This window comes from Leucopleurus acutus (assembly GCF_964270905.1).
Source record: "Leucopleurus acutus genome assembly, chromosome: 7".
In the NCBI taxonomy this organism is placed as follows: Eukaryota; Metazoa; Chordata; class Mammalia; order Artiodactyla; family Delphinidae; genus Leucopleurus; species Leucopleurus acutus.
In genome coordinates, this window is record NC_139150.1 from 6,299,611 (window position 1) to 6,324,568 (window position 24,958).

Consider the following 24,958-nt stretch of genomic DNA (forward strand, 5'->3'; position numbering starts at 1 on the left):
ATGGTGGTCTGTATCATTGTACTTTGATCGCCTGTGAGGTGCATAATAATTTGTTAGTAATAAAGTACCAAAGTTGGCCAGTGATATGCTTTTCTATATAAATTTGAGTCCACAGTAATTCTTTTAGTGCTCTGGAGATACATGAGACAACAAGATTGATAGGGTTCTTGCTGAAATGGTGGAGATATTAAATAATAATGACCAAAATAATTATTTAATTGCAGTTGTGATAGTTTCAACAAAGTACGAGTACATATGTGAGAACATGTGAAAAATGGGAACACCTAACATGCTTATGCTCTGGATCATGGGAAAGCTTCCTGGGGGGCTTGACAGTTAAGGCTTTAACAGGACTTGGGGGACAAGTAGGAGTTGCATGGGACAAACATTCAATAGAGGGAGCAGCTGTGCAAAGGCCCTGAGACAGGAAGGTGTTTGGAACATCTGAGGAGTTTAGTTCTTTCTGAACTATAAATATGTAGCAAATAGCTTTGGGTATGTTTAGAAGTTAGGAAGAGATATATGCCTTAGGATCAACCCATTGAATTACAAAAAGAGTTAATACACTGAGCTGATGTTTTTATCTATTCACATTAAAGCAGTGATTACCAAGCAGGCACAATTTTGCTCCCCGCCCCAGCAAACATTTGTCAATGTCTGGAGACATTTTTGGTTGTGAGGGGCATTATAGCTGGGGGGTTGCTACTGGCATCTAGTGGGTAGAACCCAAAGGTGCTGCTAAACATCCTATAACACAAAGAACAGCCTCCACGACAAAGAATTACCTGGTCCAAAATGTCCATGGGGGCTGAGAAACCCTGCACCAGAGCTCCAATTCGGTGACAGTATCTATAGACCATGGAGACTGGTCTTTTATAAGAAAAGGAGAGCTTTTCTTTTATATGATGGAAAGGAAGAAGTGAAACAGAATATTAAGGTTTGGAATTAAGCAAAATACCTAATATAATCATAAAGTAAACACAGTAAATCTGAACACGATGCTGGACTACTTCCCTGGTTCCTGACTTTCCCTTGACCTTGCAAAGTTTATACCTTCTTCTTATTTGTTACTTTGGTCAGTGGCTTGTGTCTCTTGCTGACCTTCCTTCCCTCATACAGTTTAGCATTTTAGCCAACACCCTAAACAAAAACTCTGTGTATTTACCTTAGTAGCAATCATTAATTGTATTTCTGGAGTGAATCATGAAATGTGAAGCCCACATAACTTGGCCTCCTCCTACTTTTTTTGAATTCTCTTCCTCCAACCACGTGGCCTTCTTACCCTGTGCGATCCTGCCCCAGGGCCTTTGCACTGGCCTTTCTCGCCTTGGTAAGCTTTTCCCCCAGGTATCTGCAGAACTCACTTCCTGACTTCTTTCTCAGGAATATCATCTCATGGAGGTCTATCTTGTTTACCTTATTTAAAATTACAAAGTCCCCCCACCTTCTCCACCCCATTTCTACCACGTCCCCCTGCTTTATTTTTCTTTAGTACTTAACCAGCATCTAACATTTTATGTATTTACTTGTTTGTTTTTCTTTCACCCCACGCTGTGAGCTCCACTAGGGCAAGAATTTTCTTGTCCACTGTTGTATTCTCAGTCCCTGGAACGGTGCCCAGTGTGGCACAAAGCAGGCTCTCGATCAGTACTCTTGGAGTGAAAGAAAGAATTGAGAAGTAGAAGCAGCCTTCTTCGACATAGCTTAGTTCTCAGTTAGACTTTGTTTTACTAGTTGCAGATCCTTGTATTTCTTTGCTATGTTATGATTGTGTCCTCCTGTTTTATTTACTCACCGGTAATCATGTCTTTTTTACAGTCTGTCATGTCTGTACTTTGAATTCTTTTTCTTTTTTAATAAAAAATTATAGAAATTTAATGAGTAAATTATAGGTGGTGCAGACACAGGTTAAATAATATCTTGCGATGCATAGCGTTCCTTTTACTTTAAGGGGAATTACACGTACACTTCTCTGAGTCAGATGTTCTGTTGAGAGGAGCTGTAAACAGTATGCTGTCTTAAAGCCTTTTGTAATTCTATTGAGATGAAAATTTAAGAAATTGTGAAACCTTTTAAAATTCTAGAAAGAATATCAGTAAGTACATTTGTGGTGTTTTAATATCACGCATCACGAACATTTCTGCTTTGCTTATTATGTGGGGAATAGCTACCGTTATTTTGAATGACTGCATGATGTGGCATTGTGTTGATGTTCTCTGATTTCTAAAATTACTCTCATAATATTGGATATTTAACTGTTTGGCCTCAAGTGTTCGGTTTTGTTTTTTGGGTTTTTTTTGCGGTACGCGGGCCTCTCACTGTTGTGACCTCTCCCATTGCGGAGCACAGGCTCCGGACGCGCAGGCTCAGCGGCCGTGGTTCACGGGCCCAGCCGCACCGCGGCATGTGGGATCTTCCCGGACCGGGGCACGAACCCGTGTCCCCTGCATCGGCAGGCGGACTCTCAACCACTGCGCCACAGAGAAGCCCCTCAAGTGTTCGTTTTTACAGGTTATAATAACTGACTTCTATCCTCACAGCATCCCTGGGGGAGGGGGGGCCGTTATCTTATACATTGTGCTCATTATCTTACATTTTGCTACCAGGCAGCCCACGTCTCAGGGCAGCGCGCATTCACACACATGCTCTGGTTCCCACTGAGTTATTTTCTGGATCTTACACCCCAGGATGCTGGGCTGACTGGTGTGAAGGTCTCCATCAGCAGTCAGCTGTAGAAAGGGCTCCTTGAGATCATCTCATACTATGCAGTGTTTCTCCTTGCAACCTTTCACCTTTGGCTACCCCGACTTTTCTTAGTAAGTGATCTAATTTTCATAAGGATAACTGTCAAAACCACAGTAGAATGTGATGGTTTCCACTTTCTGGTGATGGTAATTATCAGCAGAAGGGCCACAACAGAGCGAGAGCCCAAATCCAGCTCTTCTGGGGTCAAATCCAGTTGCTGCTTCGATGTGGGACCATGAAGGGCTGACAGTGAACTTCAGATCTTCTTCAGAGGAGAGGAGAGCCTCAATCAGCAGTATGTCCAGAGAGCCGCAGCTCCCGGCCGTCAGGGAGGAGAGGAAAGGACCCAGGCTCTGCAGTCAACAAACCCACTCAGGACTCTGGCAGCCCCACCAGCTAGGAAACCTTAGGCAGGTTATATAACTCTGAGCAGCCAGTTCTGCATCTGTAACTGAGGCTGATTATAATAACCCACCTTCCCGAGTTCAGGGGAGGATCGCAAGAGACAGGTACAAACCACCTAGCACCACATTCTGCGTACTGATGTATAGGCACTGCATATCTGGTACCTTCCATCAGGTCATTCTGTTCCTCAATACAGAATCTCCTTTCTACTCCAGAAAGGGTTTGATCAGGGTTTATTACAGAAAACAGGAGCAGATACAGGTCTCTTTGTGACCATATGTCCTAAAAATATTGTCCATAACAGGACCGGTCTAAAAAACGTTGAATTGGCTGACGGCATTGAAAACAAGCCGCTTTTAAAATTTTAGGTCGAGTTACTGTTTCTCATTGCTGACTAGAAATAGTGTCTTGCTTAAGTACCATTCTTAACCATCAGCCTAATACATTTTGGGCCATTTGATACAGTGGCGAAATCCTCCCTGCCCAAAGGGACGATTTAGAATTTACAGGATTACTGCTGGATCTTGTTACTGCATATAGAGAGGATTTCCAAGTTCAGTTCAGAATACTAGTAGAAAATTATTTTTCATATAGATTTTGCGGTATTTCGATAGATGAATCTCTAACAAGAGTGCCTGGTGAGAAATAGCCCACCAAGCAAAAGATGAGGTTTCCTTCCTTTTTTGAATGGATTTGAAAGGAAGTAGAAGACAGTAACATAGTGGGAGAGATGGATATTCTCCTTGCCTCTGAGGCCATATCATGCTCCTGGGCCAGCTGTTTGATCGTAAACAAAAGCTTAAAGTCTTAAAGGTATAACTGATTCACTTTGCAGTACAGCAGAAGCTAACACAACATTGTAAATCAACTATACTCCAATAAAAATTAATTTTAAAAACTCTTGAAGTCTTAAAAGTAAAATAGGATAGTACTTGTTGTTCATGTTTTTGGGAGAAAGGATGATTTTTTTTAATTTATTTTATTTTTTATTGAAATATAGTTGATTTACAGTGTTATGCCAGTCTCTGCTGTACAACAAAGTGACTCAGTTACACACACGTATATATACATTTCTTTTGGGACTTCCCTGGTGGTCCAGTGGTTAAGACTCTGCGCTTCCACAGCAGGGGGCACAGGTTTGACCCCTGGTCGGGGAACTAAGATCCCACATGCCGCGTGGTGAGGCCAAAAAAAAAAAAAAGCGTGAAAAGACTGTCAACATAAAAAAAAAATTCTTTTCCATTATGGTTTATCCCAGGAGATTGGATATGGTTCCCTGTGCTATTACAGTAGGACCTTGTTGTTTATCCATCCTAAATGTAATAGTTTGCATCTACTAAACCCCAAACTCCCAGTCCATCCCTCTCCCTCCCCACCACACCACCCCTGCCCCCCCATCCCTGGCTTCATTCTCTATGTCTGTGAGTCTGTTTCTGTTTTGTAGATAGGTTCATTTGTGCCGTATTTTAGATTCCTCATATAAGCGATTTCATAGGATATTTGTTTTTCTCTCTCTGACTTACTTCACTTAGTACGATAATCTCTGGGTCCATCCATGCTGCTGCAGATGGCATTATTTCGTTCTTTTTTATGGCTGAGTAGTATTCCATTGTATATATGTATCACATCTTCTTTATCCATTCATCTGTTGATGGACATTTAGGTTGTTTCCATGTTTTGGCTATTGTGAATAGTGTTGCTGTGAACATAGGGGTGCGTGTATCTTTTTGAATTACAGTTTTGTCCCGGTATATGCCCAGGAGTGGAATTGCTGGATCATATGGTAGTTCTATTTTTAGTTTTCTGAGGAACTTCCATACTGTTTTCCATAATGACTGCACCAGCTTACATTCCCACCAGCAGAGTAGGAGGGTTCCCTTTTCTCCACACCCTCTCCAGCATTTGTTATTTGTAGACTTGAGAAAATATGATTTTTATACAGCAGTTTCCACATATGCTATGTTCTCCTATTACAATGCAGCTCACTCACATAATATTATAAATAACCAGTGTTGGTCCTGACACACAAAAATCCGTTTGCTCGTTTTGATGAGAATATGTTGATTTTGTAAAAGGAAGTTCTTTAAAAGAGAGCTCTGACTTGCCATTTGCAAGAGCACAGCCGTTGAGGTTCTTTCCAAAGCCTGGTGTTCAAGCCAGCAGCAGTTCTCATTAGGAAACACCAACACTCCTGGAAGCCTGAGAGGAGGGGGGCTCTTAATTTCTTCACCTCATGGGCTCCACTTAAGGCAACTGTATTTTTGGCAAGATGCTCACCTTCTCTTTAGAGGTAATGGACTCAGTGGCCAGTCCTTGGGGTGAATATAAGTCAAAGTACACAGTGACCGTTCTTACAGGAAGTACAAGATTCCTCATCTCTTTAAGCTGACCACATACAATAAGAACGTCTGTTTCTTTTATTTACTTTCCCTTTTTAAGGGGAGTTGCTGTGATTCATTGATTAGTTACCAAAGTTTTTAAAGAATGTTACTAAAACTCTGAATTAAAGAACAAAAACTCACAATCCTTATCAGTCAAAAGCATCATTTTTCCAAGTTTCCTTCTGGATGTCATTTATAGATATATAGATATTTATATAGAGAAGTACTGATATCCTCTATATATGGATATAATACACATATAATATTTAAGAGTATTAGTCCTAGTATAGGTATAATTTGTTTTTCTTTATTCCCCATTCAATATCATAAACACTTTACATGTTTCTACATGAAAATATATAGTTTTCATAATTAGAATTTTAGTGGCTATGTATTATTCTAACACATAATTCACTTAACTAATTATTGTTTGATCATAGGCTATTAGTGGTTTCTGATTATTTATTTAGTTATTTAGCTGGTTATATAAATCATACTGCCGTGAATTCTTTACTTCTGTAGCTGTTTTCTTTGTGTGTGGGGTGGGGACTATTTCTCCAAGCTAAATTCCCAGAAATGAGACTATGAGGTCAAAGCAGACCAGATTCATGGTTCTTGGTTAAACTTCGGCCATTTGTGAGATTGATGGTCTTTAAAAGAAGAAAAGATGAGATTCCCAAATTGCTGAAAGGATCAACGTGGGTGTGAATTGGCTTATCTGAGATGTGGGCAATTCAGAGTTGCTATCAGATAGATTCCTCTGAAAGAACTATTATAGATATGCTCTTACTAGCAATTTTTGCACTCTGAATCAAGTTATTAAAGAATTTTAGAGAGAGAGGTTCAGCTCCAACCTTTGAGTCTGTGTAAGGTTATCTGCCGTGGTCACCACTAACCACATATGAGGGATTTATGGGAATTTATAGCTCCAGGAGGGGAATGCGAGGTTCCAGCCAACATTTACTGGAACCTCCAACTACATTTCTCCTGGCAGGTGGAAGGAACGCTTGATTACGAAATGTTGGCCAGGAGCAGAATCACTTTTTGGCAATGGTTATCTGAAGAGTTCTGGAGGAAATAATTATACCTTCAGTGACTCACTAAAAATTTTTATAAATCTCAGATAATGCTTGCAAGACCCCACATTACTGAGAATTGACAATATGAAAATTTCCCCCAAGGTTTTGGAAATGTTTAAAAGTGGATACTAAAAGCCACACATTTACACAGTGGTTAAGAATCTGCCTGCCAATGCAGGGGACACGAGTTCGAGCCCTGGTCCGGGAAGATCCCACGTGCCGTGGAGCAACTAAGCCCGTGCGCCACAGCTACTGAGCCCGCGAGCCACAACTACTGATGCCCACGTGCCACAACTACTGAAGCCCGTGTGCCTAGAGCCCGTGCTCCACAACAAGAGAAGCCACTGCAATGAGAAGCCCGCGCACCGCAACGAAGAGTAGCCCCTGCTTGCTGCAACTAGAGAAGGCCCATGTGCAGCAACAAAGACCCAACTCAGCCACAAATAAATAAATAAATAAATTTTTAAAATAAATAAATAAAATAAAAGCCACACATTTAAAAGTTTAGGTATTGGCTATATCCTATTTATGAAACTTACGAAGGGGCTTAATTTCCTACGAGGCAGTTCTGCAGCCCAGACTGACTCTAATATGTTTAGAACATGTTTTGTTTTTTTGGTTGGTCTTTGTTGGTTTGTTTGTTTTTTGGCTGCACTGTGCCATGCAGCTTGTGGGATCTCAGTTTCCTGACCTGGGCCACGGCAGTGAAAGTGTTGAATCCTAACTACTGGACCACCAGGGCACTCCCTAGAACATGTTTTTATAAGAGATGATAGCAAAGAGACAAAACTTAGCATGAAGGAAAGCAAGAAGTAAAAGGAGCTTATCTATATGACCAAGCTAATTGCAAATCTGTTTTTGATTTATTCAGTCCTATTGAGATTCAACTGTGGATACTCTGTTATAAAGCCAGAACCTGTAGGAAGAAAACACAGAAAAGCAAGGCAGATCTTAGATTTCATGATCTGGAAAAGAAGCAGCGGGTCTAAAGAGCTGTTCTTCCTTACTGGTGTTACTGCATTTATTTAAATAAATCAAAAAGCGGGAAACCCTATAAAAGTTGTTGGTCTTCTGCGTGTCACGCTTATACAGCACCCACTAATATCCCCTGGTTTAATGTATGTCTAGAAGGTGTATTTTGTTTTGTTCTGTTCTCTTTGTTTTCAAAGAACATGTGATAGCGGCAATCAATTAATTAACACCCTGTCCGCACTGGTTCTGTCACTGCAAAACCATTGGCCTGGTGAACCAAAGAAATTTTATTTTCTCATTTATGGGGTAACATACTTAATTATCAGGATCCTTAAATTCTGTCCTTGATTTCCTGGATTTGAAATGTGACTTTGGGTTTTGTATTTCCCCCTTGTAAGTTAGAATGAGACCTTCTTTTTCTTCTAAAAAGTATGAGGATTTCTTGACTACTGTGGTGTGTCTCACCTGACTCTCCTATATCCAGTCATCTCCCCTTAAATGTCCGGTATAGCATCACCCATCACCCATGTCTACACTGCTGTCAGCAGAGGCCCTGGAGCCCGGCAATAGTGTGAAAGATGCCCCAGAGTTGTGCAATGCGGTGGCCCTGTCAACCTGTCCAAAACAAACTTTGGATTCCCCAAGTTTATCCTTTATCATGCCCCATTGCAAACTGCAATTCCTGCCATCTGTGAATGGCAGTCCTTTTTAACCCAGTTGGTCTGGCCAAAAACGTGGGGCACCCAGGACTTACTGTTCCCTTATGCCCCATCTTCTGTCTAAGGTCAAGTCCTGTCGGCTCCCCCTTCAGTAATTGTTCTGAATCCAAACACTTCTCACCACATCTAGTCTCTCATCATCTCTCATCTGGAGGACTGTCCTAAGCCTTTTATTTTTAACTCATCTCTGCTTCCAGGCTTGCCCCATGGTCCATGATCCAGCCCCCCATCTCCATCTCCACCACCAGCTCATCCTTAGGCAGGTGGTCCCCATCCTCCTGCCTGGTCCCCCTGCACCTCCTGCCCCCATTCAGTCCATTCTCCATACAGCAGCCAGCGCAACCTTGTGATCGTGCAAATCAGACCATGTCCCTTCCCTTCTTAAAATTTCCAGTAGCTTTCCATTGTGCTCCTGTGGCTTGGGAGGCTGTCCACGGTCTAGCCCTTGCCTTCTTCTGCCTTATCCTTCCTTTCAGTCTAATTGCACTGGCTTCTGGCTGTTCCTTGGATACACCAAGCCCTTTCCCACTTCAAAGCATCTGCATTAGCTGTTCCTGCTGCTTGGAAGGGTGTTTCCGAGAACTTTGCAATTTCACTTCTACACTTTATTCAAGTCTCTGCTCAAGCATCCTCCCAGACCGCCCTATCTAAATGCTGCCTGCACCCACACCCATTCCACTTATTTCCTTACCCTCTTTCTCTTACTGCTGTGTCCACTATTTCACTAGGAAAGGGGCTTTGTTTTATTCACAAGTAAAGCAACACCCTGCACATGTGGGTGTGGAATTAACACCTGTTGAGTGAACGATCTGAGTTAGATTTTAAGATCTTTCAGCCCAAGGAAGGATTACTGTCCCGAAAGTTTCACCCATCAACCTCGCACTCTACCTAAAATCCTTATTAAGGGCGATTTTCCTTGTTTTGGTTTGGAAGAACAGTTTCATACCCTTGGAAGAGATCAAGTGAGGAATCTGAGTCATTTGCTGCTTAATACTGATCATTTGAAGATCCTTTCATCCTGAGTTAATCGGGATTCTTCAGAGGAATTAGAATTTTAAGGGATGTGAAAGAAGGGATCCTTTTGAAGAACAGTTTAAAAAAGACTACTGGAGTCTAGGTAAAAAGTGTGGATGTGGGGAATTCCCTGGCGGTCCAGTGGTTAGGACTCAGTGCTCGCACTGCCGAGGCCTGGGGTTCTGTCCCTGGTCGGGGAACTAAGATCCCACAAGCTGCACGGCAAAGCCACGAAAAAAAAAAGTGTGGATGTGGGGAGAGTTCCGGGGAGTAAAAACCAGCATGAGAATAAGAGGGTCGGTGGGGTAAGGGCACAGCAGGAGAGGGGATGAAGGAAACCTGGCCAGGGCTGCTGGACCTGGACTTGGACTCGGCGGGGGCGGTGGGGGGGGTTGCCCAGTGCCTGGATGGTCAGTGTTACGGGGGAAGTTAAATAACTGAAAACATGGCACGGGGAGGCAGGCAGTTTTAGGAACTTTAAACAAGTTCATTGAGAAGATATTTTTATTATAAATGAATTTGGGGGAAACAGGCCTTACTGAAGAAAAGCAGAATGCAACTCCCGTCAGGAACGTTTCTGGGTTTATGGTTTGGGACTTCAGTGAGGTGACAGAATGCTCCCTTGAGGAGGTCTGAAGATGCTTCACAGCTTTCCTACACGGTCCACATAAAGATCTACACACACAGATTTATCGCTACGTTAATTAATCCTGAGTCACGCTTAGAAGCTGCTAGTACTCAAACTCACCACATTGTAGGTTTTGAGGAAATTCTAATATTTGTCACAGACATATTTTCTGGTAGCTCCTTTTCTCTTGGCCTTTTCAAGTTTTTGTGTTCCTTTGTTTTCATCTGTGGAATCTGAGTTTTATTTAAAATTCCAGATGGCTGACTGTCCTTAGTTGAGTGTTTATTCTTTTTTTTTTTCCCACTTTCTTTTTTGAAGTGGCTGTTCTCAACATCAATGCCATATTTTGCTTTTTTAAATGTAGTTTTAAAAATTAATGCTATATTATATGTATATAGTAAAATGAGCAGCTGTTGTACCTAATTGTAACATGTGAATAATAAACATTCTCACCGTTTGTCTATTCAGCCTAAATATGATTTCTTGCAGTGCAGAAAAATCTCCTTGGAAGCTTTGTCATTGTCATTTTACTTTAAGTTAATGCTTGCCTATTTTAGGTTCCCTGTGATTTTTTTATCTCAGCTACCCCTGGTCCCCAGGAAATTTCTAAAAAATTTTTCAAGGCTGATTTTATTTGTATAGATTTTACCTGTATATTTTTAAGGTTCAACCAAAAAGTTGAAATGAAAGTAAGTTTAGCTGTCACCCCAGATACCATCAGGCATTTTTAAAAGGTCTATTATTATGTTTGAAGAGAAACTAAAGTATCTTATTACAGGAGAAAGCAAAGAGCATTTTTCTGGGTCTCTAGAGATGGCATTTCCTGTCTCTCCTCTGATAGGAGAAAAGAGCTGTGATGACTTCACTCCTTGCCTCCAAAAGAAGTGCTTATTATCTTTTTCTAGAGAACAATTCCTCTTTATTTAGAGCTTGGAGACACACTTTTTAGATCCACACTTGCTATCTGCCCAGCGAAGAAATATTTGACCATTGTTTGTTAATAAACAACAAACACATCTGGCAAGCTGGTTGGTTTGTTTAACTTGGTAACTGTTAAGATAGCTTCTCCGATTAAAGGAGGGAAGATGGAGCTGGTTACAAAGGGCCGCTGCTATTTAGGTCATGGGATGCTCAGAACTGTCAGAAGGGCTTTTGTTCCATCCATTAGTTTCCTAAGGGATCAGGCAGCACAAGGTTGTTTTTGTGTGTTGTAGGCAAATCCATTTTGGAGGAACACATACTAGGCAAGAAAGACTGGAAGGAAAATCAGTGACATATAGATTTTTTTCCTTAAGCTACATGAAATGCAATCACAGGTGTAGTTCTCAGATAATTGTTTCGGTTCCACCGAATTGTGGTGTCGCGGGGTGTGTTGTGACAGGAGTCCGTCCTGGCCAAAAGCTCACCGGTAGCATCAAGCAAGGTCCACACCGTGCTTGAAAAATAAATTCATATTTATTTTTGAACCTTGGAATGAAGAAGTGACAAGAGAGTTTACTATGCAGTAGATTTTCAATAAAAATCATCCTTCATGCTTCCAAAAACATGACCTTTTTTGGAACACTATTGTCTTCGGAGAAGATTCCTTTCCTAGTAAAGCCCAGTCCACCTTTCCTGTGCCACGTCCGTCACTTCTCCATATTCTTTGTGTGCGTTTCCTCTCCATCAGGACGGCCCTGGCTGTGAGGGAGCTTTCCTTTTGTGAAAACATTCATTTCAGAGTTGCTGTCGAGCTGGAGCGGAAGCTTAGAGCCCAACTCTGAATTGGGTGCCGAGCTTTCCTTTCTCTTTTTGTGTCTGTCTTTGAATCTCGAAGTAAGATTTGGGGGAATGAAGGTATCTTTTCTGCAAACTGCAGAGCACAGGGGACCTGCTGAGGAAATGGGGCTGGTCCTCTGGACTGTTTGGGACAATGACGAGGGACTCTCAGGGCCGAGGGGCACAGCTGAGCCTTGGTCTCCCTCCGGAGCCTCCTGCCCCCCTACCTCCCAGGCCCTCTCTCCCTCCTTCCTTCCATCCTTCTTTAAAATGATACATGGGGCTTTCAGAAAACCTGTACTTCCTCCAAAGCTCCCTAGCTCTGCTCTCAGCTCACCTTACTCCTCCCGAAGCCCAATCCTTTCTTGCTTGTTTATTCCCACCTTCGACTCCATTTCTTTTCGGTCCTATCCCTGTGTCTATTGTGAGACTTGAAAAATGAAGCCCCACGGGGCTCCTCTAGACCAAAAAATTGCTCGATGGATAAACCTTGCTGTCAAGAGGCGCTTAACATGGTGAAACGCGACCTCAGAAGAGAGACAGGAAAACATTCCCTTATAAAGGAGCACTGTTCTTAAAAAAAAAAATCTGATTTTGTCTCCTCCTCCCTGGCCTCCCAGGAGTCAGCTACCTTTTGTGACTTGGCTAAGCCATAGGCGCTGACGACTGAGAGAGAAGGCTCTGAGGCTGTACCGAGGGGACCTGTCTGTGCCTGTCCCCCTGTCACCGTGCCTTCTCTACAGCACCCCCTTCCCAGCCGTGCCTACCTCGGCAGCCAGAAAACAGACAGCACATTCAAGCCTAGTCATTGAGGGAAGGCCATTTATTAAAAGGAGCATTTACCACTTGTGGAAAGGGCTCAGGAAAAGCAGTGAGGGCTGGAGCGGTACGCCCAGGCTAATCATTGGTGGGGAGCTGCCGTGGCCCTGGGTCTCAAAGGGCAAGGCAGCCTTGAAGGAACTTCAGAGATCAGCTGCAGAGGTGCTCCCTGACCGGAGCTGTGGCCTTTGGTCAAAGGACCTGGCCAGCCCCTGGCATCCTAGCCAGGAGGGAAAGCTGCAGATAGAAATTCACGCCCTCTGATATGCCCGAACCCTCTCCGTGGCAAATCTAACAGAACCAGAGGGCAAGGGCTTCTGTTCACGTAGTCCGTGCAAGTCTGAACAACCTTGGAATCACTCGGACCCCTCCGTATCTCACAGCCCACCTCTGATCTGATTCGCCAGCAAATCCTAGTCGTTTTCCTGATCAAAGGACAGCCAGAATCTGAGCCTCTGTCACCACCTGCACTGCTACCCCATGGTCCAAATCTCCATCATTTCCAGGGTTGGAGAGAGACTCCCACCTGGAACCTTCCTTTACGGCATTTACAGATCCCCCGCTCATTCATACAAAAACCCTACGAGGCCCTGCACAGGCTGCCCCTTTCTTCTCTGACCCCATCTCCTCATATTCTTGAGGCTCACTTTGGTCTGGCCCTCTGGTGTCCTCGATGATCAACACCAAGCGCATACCTGCCTCAGGGCCTTTGCAGATGGCAGGGAGATGAATTTTAAGTTTTAAGAAAATCTAAGTAATGGAAACATCTATCCACACAAAACTTATACAGATGTTTGCAGCTGCATTATTCATAATAGCCCCAAACTGGGAACAACCAAATGCCCATTAGCTGGTGAATGGACCAACAAAATGTGGTATAGTCACCCAAAGAGATATCACGCCGCAATAAAAAAGAATAAAGTACCGATACATGTGATCACGTGGATAAACCTTGAAAACATTAGGCTAAGTGAACATTATGAAATAATGAAGGCATGAGGTCGGTCACAAAAGACATCATATAGTACGATTGCATTCATATGAAACTTCCAGAATAAGCAAATCTACATAGACAGGAAGTGGTGTGGTGGTTGCCTAGGGCTGGGGAGGATGGCGGGTGACAGCTAAGAGGTATGGCGTTTTTTTGGGGGGTGATAAAAATGTTCTAAAATTGGTGAGGGTTGCCTATTTTGTGACTATACTAAAATCCATTGAATTGAACAATGTCAATGGGTGAACCTTTTGGTATATGAATTACATCTCAAAGCAATTAAAAATAAAGATCAAAGTGATTGCTGTCTTAAAGCATTCCTGTCATTTTTACAAGTGGTGTATGTAAGTCTTAGCATTCAGTATTATTATAGCTAAAGTTTGAAAGTAAACTCTTGACTATTACTGTTTTCATTTCCCGTTTATTTTTTAACTCGTAAATTTCTCTGGCATGCACATGCTAGATAGTCAATATTTAAATATCATTGAAGTTGGGCTTCCCTGGTGGCGCAGTGGTTGAGAGTCCGCCTGCCGATGCAGGGGACACGGGTTCGTGCCCCGGTCCGGGAAGATCCCACATGCCGCGGAGCGGCTGGGCCCGTGAGCCATAGCCGCTGAGCCTGCACGTCTGGGGCCTATGCTCTGCAGCGGGAGAGGCCACAGCAGTGAGAGGCCCGCGTACCGCAAAAAAAATAATAAAAATAAAAATAAATAAATAAATATCATTGAAGTGGATGAATTTTTCTTTTCTCAAGTGTTAATATGAGAAAGAGGGGGTACTAATTATGGGTGTGTTCCCCCCTCCAGCACTTTCATGATGGACGGAAGGCACAGCAGCACATAGAGACTTGCTGGAAGCAACTAGAATCAGTAAGTGAAAACCCAACCTCTCAAGAAATGTCTTTATAGATTTTCTCGTTTGAATTTAACTTAAGCTTGAATCAACCAGCAAGTACAAAACAAACAGAGACACTATTTATTGTCTTTAGAGATTTTTATAATTTGAATTTAACTGGTTTCTAGAAATCATTGCTGAAAGTAAAATGTTAAGCCCAAAAGAGTCCAAGCAGAGTCTTTTTCTAAAAATCATGTGGAAAGAACAAAGATTAGACAGTTTGGATGGAAATAAATGTGGATTTTAAAATAACTTCCTGAAATGATGACACGGAACAAATCAGTTTGGAGAAGAAAGCTTTCGGTGGAGGGGGGGCAGGCGGATGTCGATAAAATTACATCTTCTCATAAGAATCTCATGGTTTCATTAAAAATTACTTTCCCCACCACCATCTTCCTCTGCTTTTAGAGTAAAAGACGTTTTGAGCGGGATTGCAAAGAGGCTGACCGAGCCCAGCAGTACTTTGAGAAAATGGATGCTGACATAAATGTTACAAAAGCAGATGTTGAAAAGGTAAGGTGAAAGTGAGGGTCTTTCTTTCATTTCCCTTTTTAACGTTCATCACGTATCCTCCCAGACTGCTGGTCCCCAAGTTCTCCTTTCTGCTGCAACCACAAAAGACCACTTTACTTGGGATCATTTTCGTTTTGTGTCAACGGAGGGATGTTGGCGGTGGGGTGGCAGGGGGAGAATCTAAAATTTGGGGAGTCTTCGGTGTTATGATTTGAGCAGTTTGTTGATTTATTTAGTCATCAGGATGATAACACGGAGACTTAGACCATGAACATACCTTAGGGGGTGGTTTCCGCAGACCGTGGTTCTCTCTTAATGGCTTTTCAAAGAAAAAGTCAACCTCTTAAAAGCTGGAGCAGACTGTCCAGTGCCATCTGGAAGAGCTCGGCTGCTTACAGTGCTTCTGTTAAAAAGGTAAAGAGATTCACACGAGTGGCCTGTGTTCTAATGGATTCATTCAGGTTGATAACAGGTTGTACTTGAAGGCTTGCATTGGAAAGTCCTCCCAAAAGCTTTTCCCGAAGTGGACTTGTATTGGCAATTAGGAATATTATTATAAAGCTTGTACTGTGTCTTCCTGTGGTTCCCTCTGTGTTTTTTCCCTGGAAGTTAAAGTTTCTTTTTATAAAAGTCATCAATGTTAGTGTAAACAAAACTGGGCTATTAAATAACAGTATTCATTCGTGACTGCCCAGGGCTACTTTGGCTTTCACAGACTCATGCTTTAAGTGGGGAAAAACCCTGCTTTTTTGCAGATTTCTTTCACTTTTGCCAGATTATTTGGAGTTGAATTTGCTCAGAAAATAGTGTGAATTAGTTATTCATTGCCCAGTTCTGCCAGATTCCTTGCTTAAAGCCTAGGTATATATTAGCATGCCTTCCTCTAAAATTATCTAATATATTAGAAAACACATTCTTAATGTCTATATTTGATCTTGAGTGGAGACATTTACTTTACCAAAAGATATATTAATTTGCTGGTAAAGTTACCCATAAATTACCATAAATTTGTTATAAGTTCTCATAAAATATTAATTCCCTGAAGTATTTAATATGTTATTCCATTAAAGTAGATTGACCCAAAGTTTATCAAAAAAACATTTGGGGTTAAAGGAGGTAAAATCAGTATATGTGTCCCAGAAACATGCCTGGCACAAAGGTATGCATTCTGTAGCAAATATTTTATTACCCTAAATGTGAAATTGGAGTGATTTTTATTTATTGAAAGACTTTTTAAAAGCCATTACTGTTATGACCTTGTCTTAGAAAAAATGCTATCTATCCTTGCTCATTGTAGAAATACCTGAAAATACAACCAAATGAAGTGGGAGAAAAAAATTAAAACATCCAACTATGGTTAATAAAATACCTTTCAGAGCCTCCACCATTCCTTCCTGGTCTCTAAACAAAGGTACTTTGCTTTTTTTTTTTTTTTTTTTTTTTTGGCCGTGCCGCGTGGCTCGCGAGATCTTAGTTCCCTGACCAGGGATCGAACCTGTGTCCCCTGAAGTGGAAGCACAGAGTCCTAACCACTAGACTGCCAGGGAATTCCCTCAGAGCCTTTTCTTTAAAAAAGATTATGTATACTACACATGTACAGTGTAAAGAATAGTAACAAAGGGAACAGCTGCTAATCCACAACCTATCTTAAGAAATAAAAATCTTATTGTTGCCTTTCAAGTCTCCCTTCCTAACTTCATCCTTCTCTTCACTCTAGAGGTAAACTTTATCCTTAATTTGGTGTTAATCATCTCCTCGCTTCTTCATAGCTTTACCGTAGGTGTCTGTATCTCCAAAGAGTTTATTTCATAATTTTGTGCACTTTTCACCTTTATAGAAAGAAAATCATACTTTCATTTCTTTTCTTGTGACTTGACTGTTTTTCATTTGATATTATGTTTTTTACTTAATTCATGTGGACTATAGAACACATAACTTTTATATATTAATTTTAGAGCCAGATGCTTGCTAAACTCTCTTTTTATTTCTCTTTCGGGGTTTTCCGTAGGGACAGTCATAACACCAGCAAATAATGACAGTCTTATATCTTCTGTTTCAATCTTTATGTCTTTTATTTATTTCTCTTATCTTGCTCTGCTGGTTACGACCTCTATTATGCTGGCAGTAGCAGTTATTGTGGACTTCCTTATCTCGTTCTAGATTATAAAGAGGGTGCTTCAAATGTTTCCCCATTAAGCATGATTATAATATACCCTTTATCGGGCTAAGGGATTTCCCTTCTTTTTCTATTTTGCCAACAAGTTTTTTGTTTTGTTTTGTTTTGTTTTTTTTGCGGTACGCGGGCCTCTCACTGTTGTGGCCTCTCCCGTTGCGGAGCAACAGGCTCCGGACGCTCAGGCTCAGCGGCCATGGCTCACCGGCGCAGCCGCTCCGCGGCATGTGGGATCTTCCCGGGCCGGGGCACGAACCCGTGTCCCCTGCATCAGCAGGCGGACTCTCAACCACTGCGCCACCAGGGAAGCCCCAACAAGTTTTTTTTTAAAGCTTGACTTAATATTGAACATCATCAAATACTTTTTCTGCTTCCTTTAATCCATTAACGGGTAGATTACATTATTAAATTTTCTTGTATTGAACCAAATTAGCGTTCCTCGGACGAATATAACTAGGTTATGATGTATTTTTTTTTATACAGAGCTGAATTTATTTTGTTAACATTTTAAGATTTTGCATCTATAGTCATTGAAATTGATCTGTAATTTTTCTTTCTTGGCTGTTCTAGTTTGCTTTACTACTTTTTTTTTTTTTTTTTTTTTGCGGTATGCGGGCCTCTCACTGTTGTGGCCTCTCCCGTTGCGGAGCACAGGCTCCGGACGTGCAGGCTCAGCGGCCACAGCTCACGGCCGCCGGCCCCAGCCACTCCACGGCCTGTGGGATCTTCCCGGACCGGGGCACGAACCCGCGTCCCCTGCATTGGCAGGCGGACTCTCAACCACTGCGCCACCAGGGAAGCCCTGCTTTACATCTTTTTAGTTGTGGAGTGTTGCTCTTTATTCTCTGGATAATATATGTGAGATGAAATTAACTGTTCCTTAAATATTTTGTAATCCTTTATTGTGGGAGAGTTTCTAACTACTGATCCAATTCCTTTATTGTCTTTTTCTTTGGTTGATCCTGGTATGTTATATTTTTCTAGAAATATATCCATCTCATCCCAGGTTTTCAAATTTAGTGGCCAAAAGTTGCCCATAATATTCTCTCACCTTAATTTTTTGCTGCATATATTGTGTGTCTCCCTTATTTATTCCTATTATTATTTATTTATACTTTTGGGGGAGGGCCTTTTTTTAAAATCAATTCTTATTTATTGATTGATTTACTTGGCTGCATTTAGTCTTAAATGTGGCATCTGGCATCATTGTTGTGGCATGCAGGATCTTTCAATGCGGCTTGGGCTTCTCTCTAGTTGTGGCACGTGGGCTCCAGAGTGCACAGGCTCAGTAGTTGTGGCGTGCAGGATTAGTTGCCCCACGGCATGTGGGATCTTAATTCCCCGACCAGGGATCGAACCCACGTCCCCTGAATTGGAAGGCGATTCTTAACCACTGAACCACCAGCAAAGTACTGGGAAGGGTCTGTTTTGTTTTGTTTTGTTTTAATAATGTATATATATTTTAATTTTTATTTACTTATTTATTTTTGGCTGTGTTGGGTATTTGCTGCTGCGCGCGGTCCTTCTCTAGCTGCGGTGAGTGAGGAATACTCCTCTGTGGTGCGGTGGCTTCTCTTAGTTGCAGAGCACGGGCTCTAGGCGCACGGGCTTCAGTAGTTGCGGCACATGGGCTCAGCAGCTGTGGCTCACGGTCTCCAGAGCACAGGCTCAGTAGCTGTGGTGCACGGGCCTAGTCGCTCCACCGCATGTGGGATCTTCCCCGACCAGGGCTCGAACCCGTGTCCCCTGCACCGGCAGGCAGACTCCCAAACACTGTGCCACCAGGGAAGTCCGAGGGTCTGTTTGTTTTTTTTAAAGGACATTAATGGTCTTCATCTTTTATTTATTTGTTTGTTTGTTTTTGGCCACGCCGTGCAACATGTGGGATCTTAGTTCCCCGACCAGGTATCAAACCGTGCTCCCTTCAGTGGAAGCTCAGAGTCTTAACCATTGGACCGCCAGGGAAGTCTCGAGGGTCTGTTTTTTAAAATCATTTTTTATTAGTATTTTACAAAAACCAGAAGTCATCTTTATGGAGCTTCTTTTTACTTTCTATTTTATTTATTTTCTTTTTCTTCTTCTTCCTCCTCTTCCTCTTCTGTCAATATCTTTGGATTTACTTTATTGCCCTTTTAAAAATTTCTTTCTTCAGATGCTTTTCTCATTTCAACTTTTCTTCTTTTCTAATATAAGCATTTAATGAACAAAGTTCCCATTTAATTACTGTTTTATTTGCAACCCACGGATTTTGGTATGCAGTAGTATTATTATTGTTCATTTCCTGATATTTTTCATTTCTTTTACTATTTAGTCTCTCCAGTAATTTATTTGGAAGCATATTTTTAAATTTCCAATTGTATGACATTTTTAAACTTATCTTTTTGTTAATGATTTCTAATTTAATTGCATTGTGGTTATAGAAAGTCTGAGACTTTTACGTTTGTTGAGACTTGTCTTATAGCCTAGTACAGGGTCAGTTTTTATAAGTGTTCTCTAAGTAATTGAAAAGAATGTGTATTTTCCATTTCTTGGTTGCAGAGTTCTACATTTTTTCATTAGAGCAAACTTGCTGATTACCCACATCTTCCCATCATTAAGGATTTTTTGTCTGCTTGTTGTAATGTATTTTGATAGAGATATATCACTTCTTTGTGCCTCACTTTCCTTGTCTGTAAAATGGGAACACAGAAGGAAACGATTGATGCGAGTGTTGGTTGAGATAATACGTACAAGATACTCAAAGCCATTTATGGCAGTGGCCAGTGATCATTACATTAACTATTGCGATGATAACGATGGAAGATTTGTCATTTTCTGTCCATTTTGCTCTTCCATTGTAAAGCTGTTTTATTAAAGAATAAAGTTTAGAATTGTAATGTCTTCAATGTGATTTAATTTTTCACTGATTTCCACAGTCATGCTTTATGCCTTGAAGTCTATTTTACCCAACATAAACCAGCCTTTTCTTTGGATCAGCATTTGCCTGGCAAGTCTTTCCCATAGTTTTAGTCTACATGTTTCTTTGTTCCCATATTTAGATGTGTCTTTTGTAAATGGCATACAGCTGGATTTCTTTTTAATACAGTCTGATGGCCTTTACCTTTCACCTGGAGAGTTTGGATGGATGTATACCGTCTCGTTTTATTTCTATTTGTTTCACTTTTTCTGTTTCCTTCCCCCTTTCCGTGATACTCTCTGTTTCTTGCCTTCTTGGATTTTTGAAAATTGTGTTTTGTTTTCTTCATTCCGTTTTCTCCTCTACTGCTTTGGACATTATGTATTCTATTTCTGTGCTTTATTTGGTAAACCTAGACTGTTTTTTTTTTTTTTTGGCTGCATTGGGTCTTTGTTGCTGTGCGTGGGCTTTCTCTAGTTGTGGCAAGTGGGGGCTACTCTTCGTTGCGGTGTGCGGGCTTCTCATTGTGGTAGCTTCTCTTGTTGCAGAGCACGGGCTCTAGGCACGCGGGCTTCAGTAGCTGTGGCGAGTGGGCTCAGTAGTTGTGTCTCATGGGCTCTAGAATGCAGGCTCAGTAGTTGTGGCGCACGGGCTTAGTTGCTCTGTGGCATGTGGGATCTTCCTGGAGCAGGGCTCGAACCCGTGTCTCCTGCATTGGCAGGCGGATTCTTAACCACTGCGCCACCAGGGAAGTCCTAGACATTTTAACATATATGTTCAGCCTAACTATAAAGTAAATTAGGGTCTTTACTAATGTCCACCCAAACAACTTTAACTAAAACCAGCTCCCTCTTAACATTGCAATGTATTTGTGAATATTTTTGGTTCAACTGCATTAAATTTTTTTATATAGTTCTGTAAGTATACTTTCTATTTTCTTTGTTCACCATTTCTTTTTGTACCTGGGGTCTTATTCCTTCTTCCCAAAGGACACCTTTAGAAGTTCCCTTAGCAGAGATTTAGTACAGTAAAATCTCAGTTTTTGTTTGATTGGAACTGTCTTTTTTTCACTTTCATTCTTGAAACATGATTTCTCCATGTGTACGGCCCTAGGGTGAGTGTATTGCACCTGGAGGGTCTTATGCTGCCATCTTTTGACTCCCGTTTGTAGTTGAGAAGTCACAGTGTGTGAGAAACCAGTATAATTGTTAATCCTTTGAAGATAATGTCTCTTTTTAATAACTATAAAGATCTATTTTCTTGTCTTTTTGTCTTTAAAACAGGGGTGACTTTCTTTATCTTCCTTTTGATTCATTGGGCTTATTGCCTCCAGATTGGAATTTTCTGATGCTTGCCTATTCCTCATTCTATTGTTTCCATTGGAACTCTGATTATAAGGCATTAGTTAAAATATCTACTCTATCCTCCATGCCTATTAAACTATATTTGTATTTTTCATCTCTTTGTCTCTCTCTTTCTCTGCTGTGTTCTATGTAATTCCTTTAGATATAACTTTCATTTCAGTAATTCTCTCTTAAGCTGTGTCTGATCTGTGGTTTAACATGTCCATTGAGTTTCTAATTTCAGTTGTTACATTTTCATTTCTAGAAGTTCTTTATAGCTCTCTTTAAAATCTATAGAGTCATTTGTTATTTTCTTGTTGCTTTGTCACACCCTTGTACCATATTTTACTTCTTTAAACATACTAAACACACTGACTTTATATTCTCTATTTGATTAATTTCAGTATCTACAATTTATGTGGGCCTGTTTCTTCAGTTTGTTGTGTCGGCTGACTTGTTTCCTCCTATATTTTTGTCCTTTCTTCTATAATGCCATAAATGCGTTGCTGAAAAACTTTATGTTGTGCAAAAAAAAAAAAAGCTACTAAAGATAATGAACAGGACTTAGGGGAAAATAGGCTTAGAAATAGATCACTCAGTACTCATAGAACTTTGTAACCAGAGAACCAACAAAACAACAATCCTAGTAAAACAACTAGCGTTGGAATTGAGTATCACAGCCCTTGTCCTTTAAGATGTAGGTCCTTCTGAGTATTCGGGCCTTAAGACACGTAGGTCCTTGGAAGCATTCACTTTCAGCAAAATGAAAAATCTGATCCTGGATAAATGCTTCCTGCACTTATCTGTTGTTCTGCCACAGTTGGAAATATCTTTCCAGATTTTGCATACGTAGCTTTACCAGGTAGTTCAACAGAATGAGTATTGTAGCAGTTCTTGAAGCCACTGAAGCAGCCACTAGTTGCAATTCTGTAGATTTTTAGCCTTTTTCTTTCTTTTTTTTTTTTAAATTGAAGTATAAATGATGTACAATATTATATTAGTTTCAGACGTACTTAGCCTTTTTCTTAAAATCTGCATGACGTTGCTAAGGCTTACCTGTGATTGCTTCCAAACATTAATTTACTGTGAAAAATTGCATACAGACTGGCAAGGCTTCTATGTTATACCAACATCATCGCCTTATATTTCAGTCACAGAAGAAAGTATGTCACAGCAGAAAAACATGTGAGATTCAAAACAGAGTGTGTGTGATTATAAATGTGCGTTTCTTGGAATTTCATCTCTGGCCTACATTTAAAGTGGGTTCTCCAGGGAGCTGGCATTACCTGGGGTCACTACCAGGCCAGGACTGCATCAGTCTGAATTTCCAACTTGGGGTTGGGCATCCACACACGCTGTGTGAGTTCTAGTCCTTTGTGATTGAAAAACTTCCAGAATGACTTTTTAATTTTCCTCCCTCAGGTCAGATCCAAGGTAGTTAACTTAACAAACGTGCAATTGCTGGGTCCAGTTGCAGCTTTAGGACTTTTGGAAGGTACTACCAAATTGAACTGCTCTCCTCAACTATTTTAATATTTCCAAGGATGTATTATTATTACTTATACGTAGAGAGTCATTTTGTTATTTTTATGGAAGTACTATTTACCTCCTCCCTAAGGATGTGATAAATTACTGGATTTTAGCATCACAAATGTTAAGCTCATAGAGCAATGTCTAAACATTGGAATTCTTAAGTTATTCTTAAGTTATTTTGCTTATGAGTATCACTTGAAGCACTGTAATTTCCCCAAAACAAACTGTGATTTGATTGTTGTATCAGTTTTTGCATTATCCACCGTGAAGCCTCTTGTCAGTAACAAGCTGAAAGGATGCAGTGTTTCAGTTCTGATGGATACTTAATGTAATTTCCCATTTTGACTTCTAATAGCCTTCAGATCTAATATAAATGTCTTTTCCTCCAGTTTCTGCCCATGATTAAATTATCCAATTGTATTCAAGATCACTCCCCCTCCTTTTTCCAGCAGTCAGCCCCACGACACTTGGAATGCCATGCCTGTGTTTACAAAGACATTGTAGCTGCTCCCACCATGAGTAGGATGGACTTTCCTAAACTACGCTTGTGTTTGATGACACAGCTCATGGGAACTATATGTGCATGCATCTTCTAAGCTGCGTAGGATCTGGGTAGGAGCCTGATTTTCTCCTTCTCCTTTTGGGAAGTTAAATGTTCCGCAGAGGGATTGGCTCTGTGCTCAAATGGCCTAAATCTGCTCGAGTCCACGTTTTTGCTTTGTGTTCAGCATCAGTGTGTGGCCAGATGTTTAGGCATTTGCTTACAAGAGGGTATTTGTTAGCCTTGAGGCACCCAGTTTAACTAAATGTAAATTTATACGTTGAAAGTAGGCATAAGAAAAAAACCTGACAGTTTTACCTCTGGGCCAGTGAACATATTTGGATGTTGTGAGGATGCCATGTGCCTTAGAAGAACGATGGGGAAAGAAAATAAGTTCAACGGAATGGTTTTTATGCCACTGTCAGAAAGCTTTGGATTTGAAGACTTGGAATGAGTTGTAGTGATTTGAAATTAGTGAAGCTGGCGATGCCAGAGAACCAATAGAGGTTGGAATAGGTCATCTCATGGCTCGTGACCCATACGCTCAAGCTGAAGGTAAAGCCAGACGTTTTCCCTCCTTTTTAAGGAGGTGGAAAAGATAGTCCTTACTATCTGTCTTGTAATATTGAGAGTCGAAGGACTGCAAGGGAACATGGAAAAATCAAACCATATTGCGTCTTACTCAAATATACGAGTCTCGCATAAAAAAATTAAAGCACTGAGGGTAAGGTGGGAGTATTCTCTGCTGCCCAGCCCTCCACCTCCCAGACCCTCCTCGGAGGTGGTCACTCTCGCCATTCGTACGTGTCCTTATAGACCTTTTAAAATAGGTTTTTATTGAGGTGTAATTTACATACCGTAACGTGGCCACATGTTACGTGGACAGCTCAATGAGTTTTTACATATATATGAAATCGTGTGCCACCACCCCAGATAAGGGACATTTCCAGGACCCCAGCAGGCTCCCTCCCCCCACCCCAAAGTTATTGTAATAATAACTGTTATTCTGACCTCTGACATATATTCGTTTAGCCTATTTCTGTACTTCATACAAATTATATAATACGTATTCTTCTGTTTGACTTCTCTAACTCAATATGATGTCTGTGAGATTCATATTTTTGTCATGCGGGGGTGGTTTGTGTGCCGTGTGGTGCCCATTGTGTGGACGTACCACAATTCAGCCATTCTCAGGTTGGTAGATGTTTGGACTGTTTCCATATTGAGACTAAATTAAGAATAAAGCTCCTAAAAAAGAATAAAAGCTCCTGTGAACATTTTTATACATGTCAGTTGGTGGCCATGGTCTCTCCGCCATGGGCGTGTACCTGAGGTGAGGTGGAACCCTGGGTCACAGGTGCGAATTTGGCGCAGTGCACTGTCAGAGCTTTGACAAAGTGGCTGTACCAACCGACACACAGCGGCAGCTGCTCCTCGCCCTCATGGACGGTTAGTATTCTCAGTCCTTTTATTTTAGCCGAGAAGACGCCGCAATGAGAAGCCCACGCACCACATCGAATAGCAGCTCCCGCTTGTGGCAACTAGAAGAAAGCC

The 24,958-nt window shown here is 41.3% G+C and overlaps 1 protein-coding gene across 5 annotated transcripts in view; it reads left to right on the plus strand.

Moving 5' to 3' along the window:
- The window catches only part of FNBP1 (formin binding protein 1), a 141,038-nt gene that overhangs the window by 65,274 nt on the left and 50,806 nt on the right, over positions 1-24,958 (plus strand). For all 5 annotated transcript variants that reach the window (XM_082843488.1, XM_082843487.1, XM_082843490.1 and 2 more), the window contains exons 5-6: positions 14,318-14,380; positions 14,814-14,918. In XM_082843488.1, coding sequence (XP_082699614.1) covers positions 14,318-14,380; positions 14,814-14,918 — 168 coding nt within the window. The remainder of the gene's footprint in view (positions 1-14,317; positions 14,381-14,813; positions 14,919-24,958) is intronic.